Source organism: Saccharomycopsis crataegensis, assembly GCF_037102585.1.
Source record: "Saccharomycopsis crataegensis DNA, jcf7180000000074, whole genome shotgun sequence".
Taxonomy (NCBI): Eukaryota; Fungi; Ascomycota; class Saccharomycetes; order Ascoideales; family Saccharomycopsidaceae; genus Saccharomycopsis; species Saccharomycopsis crataegensis.
This window is the reverse complement of record NW_027043821.1, coordinates 182,022-203,999: the sequence shown is the minus strand read 5'-3', so window position 1 is coordinate 203,999 and position 21,978 is coordinate 182,022. Positions and strand designations below refer to the sequence as shown.

The 21,978-nt window shown below is 37.9% G+C and overlaps 10 protein-coding genes across 10 annotated transcripts; 3 read left to right on the top strand and 7 right to left on the bottom strand. All coding sequences in view use genetic code 12, as the record gives it.

Annotated features, from left to right (window-relative positions):
- Positions 1-520: 520 nt before the first annotated feature.
- DASC09_019460 (uncharacterized protein) lies at positions 521-2,596 on the top strand (the record flags this gene model as incomplete). The annotated part of the gene is made up of 1 exon (XM_064995549.1): positions 521-2,596. The coding sequence occupies one exon, from the start codon at positions 521-523 to the stop codon at positions 2,594-2,596; it is 2,076 nt and encodes a 691-aa protein (XP_064851621.1).
- Positions 2,597-3,206: 610 nt separating this feature from the next.
- RPR2 (ribonuclease P protein subunit RPR2) lies at positions 3,207-3,935 on the bottom strand (the record flags this gene model as incomplete). The annotated part of the gene is made up of 1 exon (XM_064995548.1): positions 3,207-3,935. The coding sequence occupies one exon, from the start codon at positions 3,933-3,935 to the stop codon at positions 3,207-3,209; it is 729 nt and encodes a 242-aa protein (XP_064851620.1).
- A 234-nt stretch (positions 3,936-4,169) lies between these two features.
- DASC09_019440 (apyrase) lies at positions 4,170-6,734 on the top strand (the record flags this gene model as incomplete). Its single annotated transcript, XM_064995547.1, has 1 exon — positions 4,170-6,734. The coding sequence occupies one exon, from the start codon at positions 4,170-4,172 to the stop codon at positions 6,732-6,734; it is 2,565 nt and encodes an 854-aa protein (XP_064851619.1).
- Positions 6,735-7,409: 675 nt separating this feature from the next.
- PIF1 (DNA helicase PIF1) lies at positions 7,410-10,367 on the bottom strand (the record flags this gene model as incomplete). The annotated part of the gene is made up of 1 exon (XM_064995546.1): positions 7,410-10,367. The coding sequence occupies one exon, from the start codon at positions 10,365-10,367 to the stop codon at positions 7,410-7,412; it is 2,958 nt and encodes a 985-aa protein (XP_064851618.1).
- Positions 10,368-11,173: 806 nt separating this feature from the next.
- On the bottom strand, positions 11,174-12,862 carry DASC09_019420 (uncharacterized protein; the record flags this gene model as incomplete). The annotated part of the gene is made up of 1 exon (XM_064995545.1): positions 11,174-12,862. One exon carries the CDS (start codon positions 12,860-12,862, stop codon positions 11,174-11,176), a length of 1,689 nt encoding a protein of 562 aa, XP_064851617.1.
- Positions 12,863-13,383: 521 nt separating this feature from the next.
- On the bottom strand, positions 13,384-13,596 carry DASC09_019410 (uncharacterized protein; the record flags this gene model as incomplete). The annotated part of the gene is made up of 1 exon (XM_064995544.1): positions 13,384-13,596. One exon carries the CDS (start codon positions 13,594-13,596, stop codon positions 13,384-13,386), a length of 213 nt encoding a protein of 70 aa, XP_064851616.1.
- A 28-nt stretch (positions 13,597-13,624) lies between these two features.
- On the bottom strand, positions 13,625-14,811 carry DASC09_019400 (uncharacterized protein; the record flags this gene model as incomplete). The annotated part of the gene is made up of 2 exons (XM_064995543.1): positions 13,625-14,310; positions 14,625-14,811. 2 exons carry the CDS (start codon positions 14,809-14,811, stop codon positions 13,625-13,627), a joined length of 873 nt encoding a protein of 290 aa, XP_064851615.1.
- A 279-nt stretch (positions 14,812-15,090) lies between these two features.
- Positions 15,091-16,125, bottom strand: DASC09_019390 (uncharacterized protein; the record flags this gene model as incomplete). Its single annotated transcript, XM_064995542.1, has 1 exon — positions 15,091-16,125. The coding sequence occupies one exon, from the start codon at positions 16,123-16,125 to the stop codon at positions 15,091-15,093; it is 1,035 nt and encodes a 344-aa protein (XP_064851614.1).
- Positions 16,126-16,795: 670 nt separating this feature from the next.
- Positions 16,796-17,797, top strand: DASC09_019380 (ribose-phosphate diphosphokinase; the record flags this gene model as incomplete). Its single annotated transcript, XM_064995541.1, has 1 exon — positions 16,796-17,797. The coding sequence occupies one exon, from the start codon at positions 16,796-16,798 to the stop codon at positions 17,795-17,797; it is 1,002 nt and encodes a 333-aa protein (XP_064851613.1).
- Positions 17,798-18,072: 275 nt separating this feature from the next.
- Positions 18,073-21,459, bottom strand: DASC09_019370 (GRAM and VASt domain-containing protein; the record flags this gene model as incomplete). Its single annotated transcript, XM_064995540.1, has 1 exon — positions 18,073-21,459. One exon carries the CDS (start codon positions 21,457-21,459, stop codon positions 18,073-18,075), a length of 3,387 nt encoding a protein of 1,128 aa, XP_064851612.1.
- Between the last annotated feature and the right edge of the window lie 519 nt (positions 21,460-21,978).

The following is a 21,978-nucleotide window of genomic DNA, read 5'->3' as shown; positions in this document are numbered from 1 at the left end:
ACAAGGAGGAAAAAAAAAAAAAAAGTAGGATCATTTGAGCCGTTATATGTATAAAATTTAAATGAATGGGTTATATTGGGTATGTTTGTATTTATTGTAAGTTTATGGGATTTCTATATTAGAAGAGAAATACTATAATAATATATAATATGTAATATAATATAATATATAATATATAATATATAATATAATATAATATATAATATATAATATATAATATAATATAATATAATATAAAATATAATATAAAATATAATATAACACCACTGTTGTTAACCCACCCCGGCGGTACTGTTTACCTTTTGCCGTTTGCAGGGGGATGGCCGGGGTGTCCCACCTCCTGGAGGCTGTTTTGGCCCAATTTTTTTTTTTTTTCTCCTATTTTTTTTTTTTTCTGCTCATTCATTCTCTCTTCCCATACTTTTTACCACCCATCCAATAGTTCCTATCGCCACCCCAGCAATATTTTCTATACACCAGCACACCAGCACATCTGCCGCTACCTCTTATCAAACAGTGTATGGACCCCCACCACAGAAGAACCATGGTCACCGTCCTTGCCGAAATTGGCGCCTCAGCCCTCATCACCTTTTGTATCACAAAGTTCGCCGACCGTGAATACTACAAGCAATCGGCTGCCGAATTGAAACAAGGCTTGAAAAGAGAGTTGCAAGCTCAATTGGAAGAATCAACCGCAAAATATGAGACCCTCATCTCTTCCAACTCCAAGGCCATCACCGCCAAAAACTCCCAAATCGACGAGTTGAACTTGAAGATCTTGAACTTGGAAAAATCCCACCACGACAAAGTCGCCAGCTTAAACTCCGACTCTGCTAAATTGAACAGCCAATTACAAGCATTTGCCGCCGAAAAACTGCAATTGGAATCGACCATCAAACAGTTGAACTTGTCTATCGACAAACTCACCGCCGATCTTGCCACCGAAAAAACCATGTTATCTAAGACCAAACAAGAAATTACAGAGTTATCCGCAAAAATCGACACCCTTGAAGCCGAAAAAATCGCTGCTGCCGAACACTTGAAATCTTCTATCAATTCTAAGGACGCCGAGATTTCTACCTCTAAGGATGAAATTTCCAAATTATCCGGATCGTTGGCCGAGTTCACCGAAAAACACTCTTCTCTTTCTAAAGATTTGGAATTGAAACAATCAATCATCGCCAACCATGAAAAACTTACCAAAGAGTTAGAAACTAAATTATCTGCCAAACATCAAGAATTGGACCAAATGTCTTCAAAGCATGCCGCGGCTACCTCGGAAATTGAAATCTCCAACTCTAAACTTTCCAGTTTACAAAGTGAATTAAAAGCAACAAAAGAACAACTATCTGCCAAAGAAGCCCAATTGGCAGACCAATTGAAAAAATTCGAAGACGAAAAATCAGCGCTTTTGGAATCTCAAAAATTGAAAATCGCCGAGTTAAGCGACGAATTGAACAAAAAACATGAATTGTTGACTGCAAAACAACAAGAATTGGATAACGCCAGCAAGACTTCAAAAGACGCCAGCGATTCTCAAATTAAAGACTTGAATAGCAAAATCAGTTCCTTGTCAACTTCTTTGACCGACAAAGAAGCGGAAATTGAAACCAAATCCAAGGAACTCTCCACCAAGACTTCCGAATATGAAGCAAAACTTTCTTCCACCAAAGCCGAACTTGCCGCTTCTGCCGCTACCATTTCCGAATTGCAAAAGGATTTGGATGCTAAAATCGCTGAATTTGAAGCCTTAGAAGGGTCCTCCAAGTCATCCACCGATTCAGAAATCACCAAGCTCAAGGAAGAATTGAAGGCTTTGAAAGAAGAACATACCAAGCATTTGGCAGAATCAAAGGCCTCTCATGCCACCGAATTGGAATCAAAGAATAAGGAAATCGCCAATAAGACTAAACAATTGGACGAGTTGACTTCAACCCACGTTGGTGAATTAAAATCCAAGGCTACAGAAATTGCTGCCAAAACCAAGGAATTGGAAGATTTGAAACAAACCCATGACAACGCTATCGCCACCAAGTCCAAAGAATTAGAAGCTTTGAAATCTACCCAAGAAAAGGAATTGGCTGCTAAATCTGAAGAATTATCTGTCAAATCTGAAGAATTGTCTGCGAAATCTAAGGAATTCACCGCCAAATCTGAAGAATTGACCACCAAAAGCTCCCAGCTCCAAGCTAAAGTCGAAGAATTAACTAAACAAGTCGAAACCTTGAAGTCTGCCAAGGAAGAAGCTATTAAATCTTCAACTTCAGAACATAGTGCTGCCATCAAGAAATTGGAATCGTCTCACGCTGATGAAATCAAGAAATTGGAAACCTCTCATAAAAGTGCAACTGAAGAATTATCCACTAAGCATAAGTCTGAAAACTCTGCCAACGAATCCAAAATCACCGATCAAGAAGCCCAAATCAAAACTCAAGGCTCCAAAATCGAAGAATTGACTAGTGAGATTGCTACTTTGAAATCAGAAATCAGTCAAATCCAAGCTAAAGCCTTGGAAGCATCTGCAACATCGGCTTCCACCAAGGTCGACGATGACAAAGAAAATTTGCCAATTGAAGGAAAGGCCCTTGAAGCTTGAAATTTGAAACACCTCTTTTAGCATCTATCTTCAGATGATCTAATACCACTTTTTCTCGTTTATCGTTTTTTTTTTCTCTTGCCTAATTTATCGTTACTTTTATTGTTGTTACTTTTATTGTTGTTAATTTTTTGTTCTTGTTTTTGACGTTTTTCAATTTTTTGTTTTTGTTTTTATTTTCATTTTCACACCAAGTGTGCTCTTATTGATGATACATCCATATTAATTATACTATCTAAATATCTGCTGGCTATCACTAATAGCCACCCTAATTCTCTTACTTGCTCATTCGTTAAAAAATATTTTGTTCTGCATCACACTGGCCTTGGCTTAGTAAATAAGTATATATAAATATATATATATATATTGTTAGCTTCGTTTCTCTCCTTTATCCTATTTTTTTTTTTTTTTTCTTCTTTTTTACACATTTAACTAATGAAATTCCATTAAATTATCTTGTATTTCTTCTCATGTTGTTACCATGTAATAAATACACTTTGGGCATTCATAGCTCTTACAATAGTATACTAACAGCATAGCTTGTATCTAACAAGTAGCAATTATAATACAATGATTTATTATAGTACATAGTTATTCCCAATAAGAACACTCAATTAACATCCAAACAATATTCAGGATCATCATGCCATAACTTGTATTCGATATTTTTACCCACCGGATACCTTCTGGCAATGGTATTGCATCCAAGGCAGGTAATTTGCAAGCATGCCAGCTTCGGAAGTTTGAATACTGTAGAAATCTCCTCAATAGTCTCATTGGGGGAATTCCCATTATCTTCCTGAGTAGTGGTAATCTTGGGTTTGGAATCATCACCACCACCACCATCATCATCACCATCATCATCCATCGTGGTGGTGCTCCCACGATTATTAAACTCATCATCATTTGTGCTCCCAGAAACACTTGTATTTATTTTCTTCAGTATCTCACCATGACAATTATTCTCATTCTTTTCGATTTTAGAACCTTTTGAATTACCACTATCCTTGGCTTCATAATTCAATAATCTCACTTGACAATTGATTCCTGGGATCAAGACACTGTTACACTTCTTGCACAATTTCCGCTTGATGCTGGGTTTCATTTTGGTGACGGTTTTCTGAGATATCTGCACCATATTCTTCGCGCAGATCCGCGCCAATTCAGGATGTTTTTCAACGGTGAGGATGGTGGATAGTTGGTAAAGGTAATTGAGTCGCTGGTATTGATGTTTTGGCTGAATGGTTTTTGGGGCAACACTGGGAATGACCGAGGTTTTTGATTTGGGGTCATACACTAGATCCCCGGAATTGGCTTTGCCCAGTTTTGATTTTCCCATTTTATCTTTTATTTATTATTCTATTTCCGGGTGAAATTCAATGATAAATGTTGAAGTAAGTCATTGAATGAATGATTGAAAAGGGTAAAAAATTCGATGATGGGACGTTGCTAGCCGCACCTGAGGAGATCACCACCCGCTCAGAAAAACAACATCTTTTTTGAACAGATAACGGCTATAGTGAGTATATATATATATATATAATATAGATATAGACAACTGAAGATATATATTATGGGACTCTCAGAGATAGACTACACCAGTATCCCTGATGAGAATTTCTCATATGGTGTGGTTATCGATGCTGGGTCGTCGGGCTCTCGGCTTCACATTTACAAGTGGTTGGACGCCAATTATATCCAGGACCATTTGTCCCTGAGCCACCCGGAATTGCTAAACTCTGTGCCGCAGATATTATCCAGTAATTCTTGGAATAAGAAAATCACTCCTGGACTATCATCTTTTGGAAAATATGACGACGATTCCGATGATGAAGAAGAAGAAGAAGATAATGATGATGATGATGATGATGATGATAAAAGGTTAAAAGATCGGCTTTGGGAAAACCATTTACAACCATTGATGGAATTCAGTGAACTGATCATTCCTAATTCCCGGCTCCAACAAACCCCAATTTTCATCCAGGCCACCGCGGGCATGAGACTTCTTAGCGTGAAAAAGCAAGAAAAGATTCTCCATAGTATTTGTGAGAACCTCACTGGTAAAACCCAGTTTTTAATCAAGAACTGCGCCCAGCAGTTTGAAATCATCGATGGAGAAACCGAAGGTATTTATGGCTGGATGGCCCTCAATTATTTATCGGAAAAATTTAACAATTTCCAAATCGACGACGAAGCGCACAGTAGTTTTGGGTTCATGGATATGGGAGGGGCGTCGACCCAGATCGCGTTTGTTCCGTCGAATCTGTCCGAAGTGACTCGACACCACGATGATTTATCCCTAGTGAAGTTGCGCTCTATTAATGGTGATCTACAAGAATGGAATGTTTTTGTATCGACGTGGTTAGGATTCGGTGCCAATCAAGCAAGAAGAAGGTACTTGAAAAATCTCGTGTCATTGTATGATATAGGTGACAGTACCGGGAATTCGCTCCAGAAAACATTGAGTATTAATGATCCATGTATACCGAAAGGATTATCGGTGGATGAAGGAATCAATGGGAAAATGTATAAGATTGTCGGGTTAGGAGATTATGACATGTGCCTTCGAGAACAATATCCTTTATTATTGAAGAATCTCCCATGTCATGATTATCCCTGTTTATTCAACGGGATCCACGTCCCGATAATTGATTTCGCTAACGATAAATTCATTGGGATCTCCGAGTATTGGTACACCATCAATGATATTTTCAATTTGGGGGGCACTTATAGCTTTGACAAATTTAACATCGAGCTCAAAAAGTTTTGTGAAAGTAATTGGAATTCTGAGATCATGAAGAATTTCGAAAACGAGCAATATAACGGGATCAAACTAGAATATTTGAAAGATAGTTGTTTCAAAGGTAGTTGGGTCGTGAACATTTTGCACGAAGGGTTCAGTTTACCAAGAATTGATTTTGAAAAGAGTGCTGACGAGGCTGGGGATGACAATTTCTATTTCAAGAGTGCGGCAATGATTGATGGTAATGAATTATCTTGGACTTTGGGAAAGATTTTGTTGTACGCGTCTTCGAAAATCGAAATTGCCTCATCTTCTAAATCTAACAAGGAAAATAAAAAATATAGCAATTTGGTGGGGATCGCCCCTAGTGAAACCGAACAGAAATTAAAGGGCAAACAACCGTTCATTCCGGGAAATTTCGAGATATCCATTGCCGGAGCCTCTTCATCGACTAAATCTTCAGGGTCTTTCACCAATTTATCTAAACAGGACAAGATCTCCAAAGTCAATTTTATTTTCACGGTGATGATCATTATATTTTTAATATTTTTGCTATTGTTACATTTTGTCAATCGGAAATTTGGGTTCGTCAAACTTTACAATTCCATGATGTACCAATCATCAATTGGTAATTTCATTTTCAAATTGAGTCATCTCCTGAAACACATTATGCGACATAATAAAGTCATTGCGGTGGTCAATTTCTTCAAGAATCGCATTCTTCATAGAAATAATGGTAATTCTGGAGGCTACTTGAATGGTGATTCTCTCAATGAGTTTCTGCCAAACACTTTTGATACCGATATAAATCTCGAAGAGCAGTTCACATATCGTGATAACCCATCGCAATTTGATATTGTTGGTGATAATAATAATAATAATAATAATAATAATAATAATGGCCTACGGAAAAACAATCAATCGTTCCTAAACTTTGGGGTGACCCCACTGATCCCTCCGTTCTACAAAAACTTCAACGCCAGCAACCTGATGGCCTCACTATATTCTGTCTCTTCATCACAAAAGGGTGCCACCGGCAATGCGAATTACAATAATAGTAATAATAATCATAATAATAATCACTATATGGGGATGGCGTCGGCAATGAATAAATCGGCGACGAATTTGCCAGGACGGCATGAAGATTTAACGTCGCCGCAGCTTCGGTCTCGGGTCAGTTTGTTCAACCTTAATAGTGCAGGAGATACCTTGGGTTCCAATATCGGTAGTGGGTTAAGTGCGGGGCCAAGCACCAATTACCTCAATATTTATAAGAGCCCAAGAAGTGTATCGCTGTCCGGTAACTTGGTCAATGGGGGAGGTGCTGCCAGTAATGCCGGAGGAGGAGGGTTCAACATTTCTGATAGTCCTAAGAGGGTTTCAAGAGACTCATGATATCCAAAGATGATATTAATAAGAGAATAAGCGGTTATTGGGTTATTGGCTTTTTGAATCTATATCTATTTTATTTTTTTTTTCGTCTTGTTAGTTTTGCAGTATTATTAGAAGACAAACTATTCGAGTAACAAAATATCTCGATCTTTCATTTGTTATATATATTAATTGATGTGGTTCTTCTCAAAATCTTTACATATGGTCAAGAGCCTCTTTTTTTTTTTTTTCATAAGTTATTGAAACTTTTTGGATACATTTCGCCTCTTCTGATTTATAAATCCCATAAACTTACAATAAATGCAGATATACCCAATATAACCCATTCATTTAAATTTTATACACATATAACGGCTCAAATGATCCTACTTTTTTTTTTTTTTTTTCCCCTTGTGAAATAAGTAAAAAGAAAAAAAAAATGACAAAGAAATTTCTGTCTCTATTGCTTGTTGTAATAGCCCGAGTTCTTTCATGATAGCTTGCGAGCTTGTTATGGTAGATTAAAGGAGAGTCTACCCACTAATGACGTGCTTCATATTCTGTGAATAAACCGACCAGCCGCCGCCCTGAGCCTCCAGAATGGGCCTTCCTCGCCTCTTCTGGGGAAAAATTCTATTATCACAACTATTTCATTCAATTCATCCAAAAGATATCTCGTCAAACCATTCAAAAGATGATTTATCTCGTCAAATCATTCAAGATCAAAAGACTGGCGGTGCTTGGAGCAGGCAGCCTTTTTTTTCTACCCCTTTTCCCAGCCTCCTGAGCCGCCTCCCTTTTCTTTGGTGGTTCCATTTTGTAAAACTGTTTCATTGAAAACGCCGGGCTTTCTGCCAATTTACGGGCTCTTTCTAAAGCTTGATCGGGGTTCATCAAGGCATCATAAAACTCTTTCACTGATAAGTGAGTCATCACTTTTGTCGGCACAAAATTCAACACCTGTAACCCTTTTCTGGCGGTGACTCTACTTAATGCCACATACGCTTGACCTTTTTCAAACACTTTGCGGAGATCGACTTTGGCCTTAGACAACGTTTGTCCCTGGGATTTATGGATAGAAATCGACCAGGCTAACATCAACGGAATTTGCGTTCTAGAAACTAAAGGTTGTTCATTCTCATCTTCGATATCCCAAGTTTCCGGATTGACCAAAACGTCTCTGGTATTACCATCATTCACTAAAAATCTCACCAACGGGTATCTTCTTTTCTTGCTGGCATCGTATAGTTTATTAATGAGATTTTTCTTTCTATCAATGTTAGCTTTGAGGATCGGGTCGATATTTTCGTCTTCTTTCATCACTTTGAAAAAATCAAACACCGATTCATCCAATTCATGTTTGGTGGCTTCCTCTTCCATGGTCTCCAAAAGTTTAGGTCTATGCTTTTCCGTAAACTTTGTTGGTTTTTCGGTCCGTCTTTTCACAGCAGCTTCGAATTTCTCATCATCACTAACATCATCTTCCACAACCTTCTTATAGAAAAAATAGGTATCCGGATCGACGAAATCAATAACTTTCCCTAAAGAGCCATTGACCAAAGTTTCGTCCATATTCTTGATCATCATGACTTGGGCTCCCGCTTTCAAGATTAATTGTTTCGGAGCTAAAAAATTATTCAATAGAGCTTCTCGAGAATCTCCGTTGACCATTGAACCGCCATCAATAGAATTAAAAACGTATTCTTCGCCCGGAAGCACGCTCAATCTTCTATTATTAGCCCTATCGACTTCATATCTCGTAGCGAATAATTCAGCCGGTTCAATTCCATCATCGGTAGGCAAAGGCCTTCGAAGTTGTAAGAAATTATGGATGGTCTTAGTGGAAAGCTCCCCATTTCTCATCTCGTTTAACATATCAATGAAATCTAAATCACCTTTTTGACGGAAAATTTTCGTCATGATCACCATTACTTTAATAGACTCTTTCCAAGATTCTGATGTGAATGCGAAATTCGCATCCTCTTCTTTGGTATCACCTTTCATGTTGTAAGTTCTCTTGGAAACCGGAGGCAATTGATAGAAATCGCCACAGAAAATCACTTGAATGCCTCCAAAAGGTTCCTGACTTTTCCTCACCGCTTTAGCAATTTCGCTCAATTTATCCAATAATCTCCCATCAACCATAGAAATCTCGTCGATGAACAACACTTTGGTTCTTCTCCAATTTTCACATGATTTCTTCGACCGCTTCACTTTTTTAATCAATTGTTTGGCAGTGGCTTCTCCCAATCCAATCCCCGAGAAAGAGTGCAACGTTGTGCCCCCGATATTACAAGCGGCAAGCCCAGTACTGGCAGTAACGGCTACAGCACCATGGCCGTGGATACTTCTTAATTCTTTGATGGCATGACGAAGAAGCACCGACTTACCAGTACCTGCTGAGCCGGTATAAAACACATTATGTCCTTGTTTAATAATTTCCAAAATCTTGTTTTGCTCTTCACTAAGGACAATTTCCGCGACAAACGACGAAGGGAGTTCATTAGTGGCGGTGGACATCTTCCGTGATGCCAAACAGGCGGCGGATTTCCCATTGGCCAAAGGCGATGATACCAGAGGTCGCTGAGTTAAATGTTGGGTTGGAGAAGATATAATAACTGGTGCCCTTGTGCGTCCCATAGGGATTGTTGGAGATTCCATACTTTGTTCCGATCGCGTGATGACAAATCTTTTGCCCGTAGTTTTCCACCGATGATCATCGGGCGACGAAGGATCGGTTAAATCAATGTTGATTCCTTCATGATCATTTTGAGTTCCTGGAGTTAAATTCAAATTCTGTTTTCTTGGCTGTGTGAGATCGTCACCGCCAGCACTAGAAGGTTTTCGTAGATTAATATTTTCTGGTTCTGTCTTGGTAGGGTTTTTTTGTTGTGGATCGATTGTGTTGGGTAAAGATAAGCCTTGAGAATCACTAAATGCATCAGAAACAAAGTCCTCGGACACCATTATTTGTTGTAGGTCTTCGATTTGATTTTCTTTATCAGACTTGCTTTCCAACTTCGCAGTTGCTGTTTCTAGGTTTTGAGGTTCTTTATAGCTACTTCCTGAAGAGTTTCGGAGTAGTACGTTAACGGCTTGACTCTTCTTTAGAACATTTGTAATGGAATGTGAATTTTTATTCAACCCTTGACTATTCTCTAGAAGTGATAGTCGCTGAGATAAGCTTATTCTTTGTCCACCAACTGTTTGTGGCTCATTATTTTGGTTATCTAATGCGAGCTGATCATCAAAAGTGTCATCGAAGTCATTATTGTCCGATACCCACTCGCTGGAGTCATAACCTGTGTCTTTTCTAATAGTTTCTATATGTGCGGGGTTAGCTAGTTCAACAGATTCTAGGTTATGGTCACTTCCCGATGGTTTTTGTGCGAGCTTCTCATCCAATTTCTCGAGCTCGAAATCACTTAGGGATCCAAAAAAGTCCGAGTCATCAGAGCTGAATGCATCCGATGCAAAATCGTCTTTTTTCTGCCTTCCCAAATTCACATTGTTCATGATTACCTCCGGCAATCTGATTGCAGTATAAAGATGGATCGTTGCAAGTTGGTTGTTGATATTGTAAGATCTCTTATAGCAAACACCGGCCAAAAAAGTCTTCCTTAGCGCAAACTGGGAGTACGAGAGTTTAGGCAACATAAAGGCATCTATCTGTTTGCCCAATGTCGCCAATTGCGATGCTGATTATGATAAAAAGTGCCGCTCTTGTGAAGTCCAGATATTCTTGTCAGCAGAATAAGCCCAAAACCCTTAATGTTAATGATCGCCAAAATCGTTTTTTTTTAACAACTTTTTTTTTTGTTTTTTTTTTTTTTGGGGGTTTTGTCACATGACCAAAGGTCGTGGATCCATGGATTTGGCTCTTGCAATGGCATATCGGTGTGCGATACTCAAAGGATTCGGGTTTTTAAGAGTTTCTTAACGGTTATTTGAGGCTTTATATGTTTAGGAATACTCTGGAAAGCATAAAGAAAGGCCACACGCACAGATTCTCTACGGAGTACTGCTGGAGCATCATCAAATCAATAATTTTTCCCGTTGAATCCCATATTGTAATATAACTTGCTTCTCCTTTAATATATATATTAGAATTCATACATTCGTAGCTGTATGAATGAAATAAAATGTTGTTTAAGCATTTAAATACACTGGAAAGTTATTGTGTAAAGATTTAAAATCAAAATAAGAAAATAAAACAATTCCAAGAAGTTCGTACTTACTATAGTAGTCCGATCTTCTCAGGAATATTGTAGACAGTACTAGAACGATGGTTTTATAGACAGTACAAGAAAGTAATAACAATAAGAAAGTAGGAATAAATTAAGAAACTATTAATAATGCCATCAGGATGGATTATGCTACACACATAAATATTCAGCAATATACAAATATATATGATATATATGGTATACAATTGTTATATCACAATTCAAAATCTTAGGATCTCAAAATTCACAATCAACAAACTCTCTCCTATACATCTCAATATCGTGCTCTGGATCGAATGGCTCTTCCAATGACACTGTACTCAAACCAACAAAATAAAATTCGTCATTAACAATAGAAAACATTTCTGAGTAAACACTGGGATATTTGATACCAATTCTTGCAAGCTTTTCAATTTCTTTGATCCCTTTTGCAAACTCTTCGGGAGTCTTCGCTTCGTTACCTTCCAATCTTTCAGTAGCAAAGAACAATCCGCTAGCGTACTCCCATCTCGTGGCAATTACTCCACATCCATATCCAATAAATCTAGGGCAATGAATTCTCTCATCATTGCCAGGATGAAGTTTATTGTACTTCCCAATTCTCTCGTAGCATTCAATCTGTTTATAAAAGCAATCAATACTTCGTTTTTTTACTATATGGAAGTATGGCAATGAAAAATTTCCCCATTCATCTAGGGAATGATGACGTTTCAATTCACTCATGTCGACGAGCTTCAACATGACCTCATCAATATCGCTGGAAACTGGAAACTTTTTGATATCAATATAGTCAATGAATTCTGCCGTCTTCATGCAAAAAACCTTCCCTTCATTTGTTTTCAAAATATTCAAGTAGTCCGGAGTACAAACAATATTCGTCGACTTCCATACACCACCAGGCCGAGGTCTTTGATCTTTTTTGATCTGTCTAATCCGCTGGTTTCCAATCTTTTTCAATTCTTCTTTGCTCAACGCCAAACTATCATGGAAAGCCTCAATCTTTTTCTCCTCTACCTTTCTCTCCTCATCTTTTCGCATAATCTTGTCATAAGCTAACGCTGCGATTGCCCATTTCATGCTGATAGGAGTCGATTTTAAATCAAGCAACCTGTAATCATATCGAATTACACCGTTATGAGAGCCTAGATCAAATTTAATGATGAGCAAACGGTCGTAGTCCGATAGTCCCACGATATCCAGCTTGTAGGTTATGGCAAACCTTAACAACTGACGCATGATACTAAATGAAATATCTGTTGGCGATTCTTTAATTCCAACAAATCCATACAGTGCCAATAAATGTACTTGGGATATATTGGTGCAAGTCACTTGTATTGGGAACACTTTTACAGAAGTTAAGATATTTTCATATAAAAAACCAGCAGACATAGAATGAAAAGAAAAGGACCAAGAAAACATTAACTGTAACAAGATGGAAATGTCAGAGAGAACACCAGTATTAAGGCTCAGAAAATTTGACCATTCGTCACGCGATTCTACTGGAAGACAGTAGCAACGAGGCATTGAAGAAATACGCATCTTTTTATCGTTTTTTTTATCCAAGGCAGCCCCCAATCGATTTATTTTTCTTTGAAAATAATAATCTGACAACTGACTGCAAGGTTCAAACAGGATAGGACTCAAAGCAAAATCAAAACCGGTGGCCTCAACAAATTTGGCGGTTAATTCATCTTCAGGAAACGGCCGAAAACATTTCACACTGCATGCAGGAAAAGATAATATTGCTTTGTACCAACATCTGGGACGTGAGTGGATCCTTGGGATGGAATAAACTATTTCTCTTATGTTATGGTAATCCAACTCTTCATCCACGTCATGCCAATCAAAGTTAAATATTTTAGGATTTTCAAGCTGATTAACTAACCTTTGGTATCTGGCCTCACTTATATCTGGATTTTCATTCATTTCTAATTTTGTTTTCAGGTTTTTCTTTAGACTGAATGCCGGAGTATGATAGTAGAAAATATCATTATATTTATATCATTAGATTACTCAACATACCAGAGCAATCTTGCGTATACTACAATCCAATGAAAATTGCTAGAGCAATTGTGCTCTTCTTTCTTTTTTTTTTTTCGTAAACCCCGTTTTTCGTTACAAATATTCAATTTCAGCATAAACTCTTTTGAATTCCTTTGGTTCATATCCACGGCCAAATTTCCTGCTTATATACTATTAAGTGCTTACATTTACTTTATATTTTATTATCGTTACATTATTATTTATAAGCTGGTCTTGAGTTGCACGTCCAAGACAATCATGAGCTCTGAAGCTATTAACACCTCCGATGAAGCTATTGCTGAACCAGCTCCGATTGCAACTCACCACATCAACAGCTGTGAAAACGACCATTCCCACTTCGGGAGTCGATAATTTCTTGCCTTTCAATCTTTCAGTAGCAAAGAACAATCCGCTCACAAACTCCCTTAGGTTATAAATCGAGGGCAATGAATTCTCTCATCAGATCCAGGATGAAGCTTATTGTACGCCTCAATTCTCTCATAACATTCAATCTCTCCATAAAACTGATCGATAGCTTCCTTTTTCACTTTATGGAAAAATGGCATCGAAAAATTGCCGCGCTCGTCTAGGGAATAAGAACGTCTCAACTCATGCATGTCCACAAATCTTAACGTCATTTCATCAGTATCGTTGCAAATGTGAAATCTACTTAGCGTCAATACAGCCAATGAATTCTAACTTCTTCATGCAAAAAACTTTCCCTTCATCTGCTTCCAAAATACTCAAGTATTCCGGAGCACAAACAATATTCGTTGATTCCCATGCACTAGTGGCAGGCCGTGGTCTTTGATCTTTTTCAATCTTTGGAATCTGCTGGTTTCCAATCTTTTTCAATTCTTCTTTGCTTATTCCAACAAATCCACACAGTGCCAATAAATGTACTTGGGATATATTGGGGCTAGCCATTTTTATTGGAAACACTGGTATTGAATTTGGGCCACTTCTATATACAAAATCATTACACCGACGTTCAACATTGAAGGTAGGAAATAATGCTCTAATAACACGGCAAATGCTGTTGAGAACACACTTGTGAAAATTTAGGGAATTTGAGGCTTCATCAAACGATCCTAACGGAATATAGACGCTCTGATCAGTATCGGAGAAACGTATTTCATTATCTTTGATAGTTTCTTCCAAGTGAAATCCTAAATTGTTAATTTGTCTTTCGAAAAAATAACCTGGAAAACACGCCCAGGGAGCGAACAAGATAGTGCGCAATGCAATATCAAATCCAGTGGCGTCAACAAATTTGATACTCGATTCATTACTAGGAATTATGTAATCATCACTCCGGTTATAGACTCCTCTAAAGATATGAAAGGATAAGACTGTCTTGTACCAGCCGCGGTGATATGGAAGGTGCGTTTCGATAGCAAAAATTAGCGATTCTGTAACATTTACCACCAGTATTGTTCATTCATTACCTAATCAATTACTTATTATCTTATTCACTATCTTATAAGCTTATCTTATTCCTTATCTTATAACTACTATTCTATACCCATTATCTATTTAAAGAGGTACCAAACCACTTATTCCTTATATATTATTTTAATAAAAAATCAAGTTAATATTACAGATTCAACTTTATCGTAATTTAACTCTTGATCCACATCATGACAGTCAAAGTTAAATTTTCCACGCTCTTCAAGCTGATCAATTAATCTTTGATACCTGGAATCCAATATTTCTGGATATTCGTGCATCTCTAATTCTGTTCTCCGATCTTCCTTCGGGTTTAATACAGGAGTATGATAGTAGGAAACAATACTCTTCTTGGATTTCTTAAATGCTGGAATATAATGGTGTTTTTCACCATATTCGAACATACCAGAGCAATCTTGCTTATTCTTTTTCCTACGGAGAGACCCCCATTCAATAGAAATTAAATTTACAGAACAATCTTGCTCTTTCTTTTTTTATCCTATACTCCGTATTTCGTTACAAATTTTCAGTTTCAGCGTGAGTTCAATGGCATCGCTATATCTCCTTAGATCATTTGCCTGGACGGTCCGAAAGATGGAAGCAGGTTCTGACAAGCAATTGGCGTTGGGTTAGAATGTTTTGTTTGGTTGTAATGAGGTGATATAAATAAAATAAAATTTTCATCAATATTTTTTTTTTTTGATTAGAGCCAAGTAGAAACTTTCAATTTTTTTCTTCTCCTTTGTGATATCTGATTTTCGACGCTTTAATTTATGGTATACCAACGCCGCTAACACCCATTTCACAGTTATAGGAGCAGCAGTTATATTGAAACATCTAAAATCGTATTCTATTGTATTTCCACCTGTGTTATCTAAGGGGAACAAAAATTTTATGATTGTCGTCTTTTCAAAATCTGACAAAACAACGACATCCAGATGATAGAGCACAGCATATTGGAATAGTTGATGCATAATGCTAAATGCCACACTGTTTTGTGGTTTTCCATCGCTCCCTTCCTGTGCCCAAATATGGATGTTAGAAATGTCGCCTACTTTCATTTCGATAGGCAAAACCTTAACTTGAACTTGTCTTTCATTTTCCAACAACATATTATTGATAAATATATAATCTGCTCTTGCTCCATCTGCATTAACTTGACCCTTCACACAACTGAAAGGAAATAAAAAGTTAATGATACAAGACACGTGAGATAATACAAAATTATGGAAACACAGACTGACGTCGTCTTCTTTAGAACGCAGTGAAGTTGTATCAAATGTGTAATCTCTTGTTTGATGATGGAGTTGGTATAAAGTCTGATAGCCAGATATCTCAGCTCTGTTTTCTAATTCAGCACCTAGAGCATTTATTTTAGTTTGGAAGAATGAATCTTTTATTTCTTTTCTCGCTGAAAATTTGATGTGATTGAGGGCTTCCGTGAAAACTGTGGAACCGTGAAGCGAAGTATTTATTTGGTTGCGATTAAAATTCTCATCAACAAATCTCACATTGTGTACAGGAAGGGACAATGGTACCTTGAACCAATAACGGAGACTTTGTTCGTTCGCCCTATCGAACCCATCAATTAGGTGTTGTATGTGCTCAAAATTCAAGTTTTCGTCAACTTCTTTGTGATCAAAATTGAAGATTTCCGATGTTATTAGCTGCCTTAATCTTTCGCTCCTCATGTTTCTTGCATCTTCATCCTCAGTCATCCTTAACTTGTATTTCTGAATGGAAATGGATAAAATCAAGGGAATATTTGGAAAGTGATAACCAACAACTACAGACAAGCTGAAGGAAAAATACGAATTTTGAAATTCTAGAGGGTCCCTTGTTGATTTATATATGATTCCTCAGAAGGTAGTTTGGGAAGACCAGGTGAGTGATGGGAAGACACAAAACGGGTTGTCCACACGTCACTTTACGATATTACCTAAGACACTAAGTTACCCATATTTCGAAGTTGGGAAGGATTTACAATTCGAAAGGTATACAAGGGCTTTAATATGTGCCACTCGGTGCAAAGAAGGAAAGATCTCAAAATGACCTAATTTGCATATACCCAGCGCAATGGATTCTCACTCTAACATCCTGGAGAGTCAACTGAGCCACCACTCAGAAAGATATGAAAAATCACACCTCGAATTGTCTCAAAAATAACACTGTATTCAGAGAGCCCCGATGTCTTGTTAGGTGCTTCTTCTTGTATCTCTTTATTGTTTCCGTAATAAAAGGGTCTTCTCCTCCCGGAGAAATCAAACAAAAGCAAAAAAAAAAATCAGAAAAAAAAAAAAAGTAAAAATTTTCCCTTGCGCATCTTGCAATTAGATAAAAACTATCAAAGATCATCAAGTGGTTGTAACAAAAGAGGAAAATATAATAATGGATAAATTAAAGATATTTGTTGGGAACTCTCACCAAGAATTGGGCAGCTTGATTTGCTCTCATTTGAACATGGCTCCATCGCCTTGTACATTGAGGAAATTTTCTAACGGTGAGACTTCAGTACAGTTGAACATTTCCGTACGTAATCAAGACGTTTATATAATCCAATCCGGGGATAAATCGATTAATGACTCGATTATGGAGCTTTTGATCTTGATCTCTGCCTGTAAAGGAGGCTCAGCTGCGAGAATTACCGTGATCATCCCCGAATTCCCATACGCCAAACACTCCAAGATGACTAAGAGCAGAAGTGCGATCACCGCCAGAATGTTGGCCGATCTCATCACCATGGCCGGAGCTGACCATGTGGTTTCTATGGACTTGAAGGCCAGTCAAATGCAAGGGTTCTTTGACAAACCAATCGATAACTTATACGCGGCGCCAACTCTTGCTCATTGGATCAGATTTAATATTCCAAACTACGAAACCTTGGCGATCGTTTCCAAGGACTCAGAAGGAACTAAAAGGGTTGCCGAATTGGCTGATAAGTTGAAAGTAAACTTTGCCATGGTTCACACAGATCAATATTTCAAAGATGGGGTATCGACCGAGGAACACCAACGGAAAATCACCACTTTGGTGGGAAATGTCAAGGACAAGCCGATCATGATTCTTGACGATACCATCGATAAACCAGATTTGATCATCACTGCTGCTAATTTCTGTAAATCAAAGGGTCAAGCAAAGAACGTATATGTGGCAGCTACCCATGGTGTGTTTTTAGATGACTGTTTGGAAAAATTGAATGATTGCGAATTCATCGATAAAATTATTGTCACCAACACCCATGCCATTCCAGAAGAGAAGATGCTCAGAAATCCAAAGCTTGAAGTTATAGATGTGAGCAGAATATTTGCCGAATGTATCAGAAGACTTCATAATGGTGAGAGTATATCGCAGCTCTTTAATGCCAATAATGGTATCAAATATGCTCTCTAACATTCCATCGACAAATCTAACTTCAAATAAACAAAAAACAAAAAAAGAATAGACAATCAAAACAACAACTACATTTTTCTCTTCATTTTCTTTTTAATTTATAGACAATTTCTGAATTTTACTTTGTGTTTTCTTTTCATGCGTAATATATAACTTGCAATTGAAAGGAATTTGTGTGTGTATCAAGAGAAAAAAAAAAAAAAAATTGAGAAAAAAAAAAAAAAAAAGGGCACACTAAAAGATAAAGAAGCTATTCCTTTTAATCATAAATTCTATCAACTTTTCATATCTGATAACATCTTTTTCAACTCATCTATTCGCATTTCATTCAATCTGACATATTCTGCTAATTCTTGTTTTGAATATTTTTTGCTCAACTCTTGTGATTTCCGATTTTTCACAACCTTGCTGAGATATTCTTTTTGACTATCACTTAGTGAATTATCATAGTATTTTTCTCTCCAAGCAAATCCTATAGATTCATCATCTTTTGAATCTTCAATTTCATTTGACAATTCTTCTTTGTTAACCTTGGCCTCGATCCAGTCCCACACATTCACTTGCAATTCATTACGCAAATTGCCATTAGAATACAATCTTTGCATCGGTGGGATGACTGTAAATTCACCATCAGCGGTGCTGTATGTTGAAATATAATCTCTATCACCATATGAAGCTCTTGATCCGAAGAGTCCTCTGAAAATCGTTGGAAGAAGGAAAAGAAACAACAAGAATAGCACAATAGGAGTTTTGAAATCTTTTGGAATTAATGGGATAGGAATCAGATCAAGAATCAGATCAATAACACCATAAATGTTAGAGAAAATGCCTTCATTAGCAGCAAGTTCTTTGGTTGGAGTGGATATTGGGGTTTTGACTTTAGAAGATGGTTTTGGTTTCCGAGATTTGGTTTTGGTTTTTGATTTTTTTCTTGATTTGCCTGAGGTCATTCTGGAGGCCAATTCCTCGTTAATGCTATTCACAAGGATTTCAATGGATTCCTTTTGACCGCTGATAGTCCCGCTTTCAATGGCCCCCTTGATCCAACTTTTCCCAGACCATTCGATAAATGTAATGATTTGCACCAACGTGCCATTGTTTTTAGCCCAGGTCATGTAAAATCTAGTGTTGACTAAAAAGGAATTTCCTGATGGCACATCAGGAGAATGCGTGACTTGTAATACTTGGATCTGACCTTCGTTATCAACATCCAATTTTTCAATAGTTTCTGTTATGTTACATCTAGTTTGTTTTGGGCCCACTGGAGCACTAAGGGGTTTTGTATAACTGTATTTCCGCTCTTTTAACCCGGACTCTGGATTTTTTGAATACGGCGATATTTCCCCGATATCGATATTCTTTTGTTTTTGAATCAAGGAAGTGGCAAAAGTATTATCATTCTCGCCAAATAATAGCGAGAAAATTGTTCCTGGAGGAGCAGGAAACACCACAGATTGGATTTCCGTTTCATTGGGCTTTTTCACCCACGGAGAAGTAGTTGGTGCATGTTTTGTGGCACCAAGAATTGGTAATGTACCAAGTTCATCATCATCACCACCACCACCACCACTACTAGGTGCTTTGACATTCAGGGTCTCTTCATTACTGCCGTTATTATTGTCATTCACCTTTGTATTTGAAATATTCTTATCTTTGCTCTTTTTATCTTCTTTTCTGCTGAAGGACTTGCCTCTTATTCTGCTCAATTTTAAGGGCAAGCCCAGACTTTCATTGGCGTTGTTATTATTTGTGGTAACTACGGCATTATTATCATTAGTATCCACTGCCTTAGGCTCTTCTTCGCTTTCGTCCATGCTGCTGGTCATATCATCCATATCACTAAGCTCATCCAAGTCACTGTCTTGCAACCCACTATCACTATCATAGCCAGAACTACTACTATCATTTTCTGTTTCATCAGAATCAGAATATTCTTCGGAATCATCCTCATTGATGCTCCCCGATGAGCTGAAATTCGCACCTCTGACAACATGGTTCCACAACATTGTAATGAAATCAAAAGTGTTATCTCTGGAAATAAAACTAGTGAAGAAATACCGTTGATGTAATGTTTGGATAGATAATGCATTTGGAATAAATCCTGCAGTGGTTCTTTTCTCTATTTGCACAATTTCTTCTAATGGCACAGATATATTGGTGACCCAGCCCAAAATATTGGAATTAAAGGAAATATAATTCTCTGAAACATACATTTTCCCTTGTAATAAGATGTCTTTTGACAATGCACAAACGTAGTCAACGTATAAATTCTCAGTTTGTGGGATTCTTTTGAAGGTGGAATGGAATTCTCGTTGCTTTCTTTCCGAAGCAAAACTCAATTCTGAGCGCTTGCCATTGATGGTTGATGGCACTACTAAGTTGTTACTAGTTTTTGATGATAAGTTTCCACCCAAGCTACTAGTTCTGGAGCTTGACCTTGATCTTCCCCCCGCAACACTGAGGTTCGGATTCGACAAACTTTCCTCGAAATAGCTCAGTTTCTTTGGGAATGTGAAACTTTTACCCCTTTTGATATCATCGACGCTCCTATTGCTCTTTGGAACTTCACGAAGCGATGAAAACCTTTTTGGTGAAATACTTCTTAGGGGAAAATCAATGGCACCTTGGCTGAATCTTTTGTTAACAGGGGAGTTTTTGGCGGACAGTAACAATGATGAGGCGTCAGTTGGGGCCGTGGATAGTATATTCGCATTGGAGTAGTCTAACCTATTCGGGGTCATGATGGCGTCATTAGGAATCGTTCTATCTGACATTGAGAATTTCACCCCCGCTTTCTGTTGTTGTTCAACTTTTTGAAGTTTTTCCTGTAATGTAGCTTGAGAATCCAACAAATTAGCCAGTCCTAGCCCCCCAGCAACGTTAACGGCAACACTTAAATTTTGAATGAATTTATTGGTCCCGCTAGCAACTCTGGAACTATTGCCATCGTTGTCGACCGCATCAACTCTGGGCATGGCAATATTAGCATCAATTGACCCAGGAATGGGAATATTCAATGCAATTGGCAGGTGTTTCTGCTGGTTACCATGTCCAGGCAGACGGCTAAAGTCATTGAGAGATAAGTTCCCATTGCCCAAAGTGTTCACTGGGGAATCTGCTTTGACAGCCTTGAACTTTATATCCTTGATGGATGATAGGTTTTCGCTCAATTGTGAGCCGTGGCTAGTAGTTGCTATGGCCTCTTGCGACTCAATTTTTTTGGAATCAATAGCAGCAGGGATGACCTCATCTTTATGAGCATCTGTGGTCGAAGTTATTGATGTTAATTGGTTACCAACGTTTTGTGCTATCGATAAAAAACCAGAAAGCAACCCTTTATCATGTTTGCCGCTATCAGAAGAAGCATCAGGATCTTCAGACTGAGGGGCTGCTAGAGAATCAGCATCAAGGGTGCTGTCATTCAAACCTAAACTAACCTCCTCATCCTCGGCATTGTCATTAGAGGCTTCATCACTATCAAAGAGCCTAGAATGTCTGTGAGGCGATAGCAACTCCGTGGGGCGAAGGTGGGATTTCTTTGATCTAACTGGATGGATCTCCGGAGCATTTGCCAATGGGCTCTTTGATGCCGTTTCATTATTACCATCATTTGCGTTAGAGCTGGTGCTCTTGCTTCTTTTTCGCAACGTTATTGGTTTCATTGTAATCTAAAATTGATGATAAAACGTTTCCATAAGGGGAGGGTGTGGGGGATGCAAACTGGCAATAACAAGGGAAAAAAACAGAACCAACCTCCGTTATTTATTAACAGAATATATATCTCAACTGAAGAGATGTTAATGTTTCAAGTAATGGGAGAGTGATGGATCTAATCAAGTAGATGAGGTGTATCTTGCAGCAAGGTGGAATTCCAGAGCACGGCAACTTTTTTTTTTGACAAATCGCAACTATTTCTTGTGCAGCAGGAAAAAAAAAGGGAGACATCTGAATCCCTACACAAAAGAGGCCAAATAAGTAGTAAACTAACTGACAAGCGAAAAAAAAAAAGTATCCTGGAATGTCTGTTGAATATTGGCTGATACGACTGCCATTGGCTTTGTATAGTAAAATATCATTTGTGATAATTTTATAGTTCGAGGAAACATTTCAGATGGTGACGGGCAGTGCGTTCACATACAAAACCTGAACTAACAGAGAACAGTGTGTATCCATTCATTAAT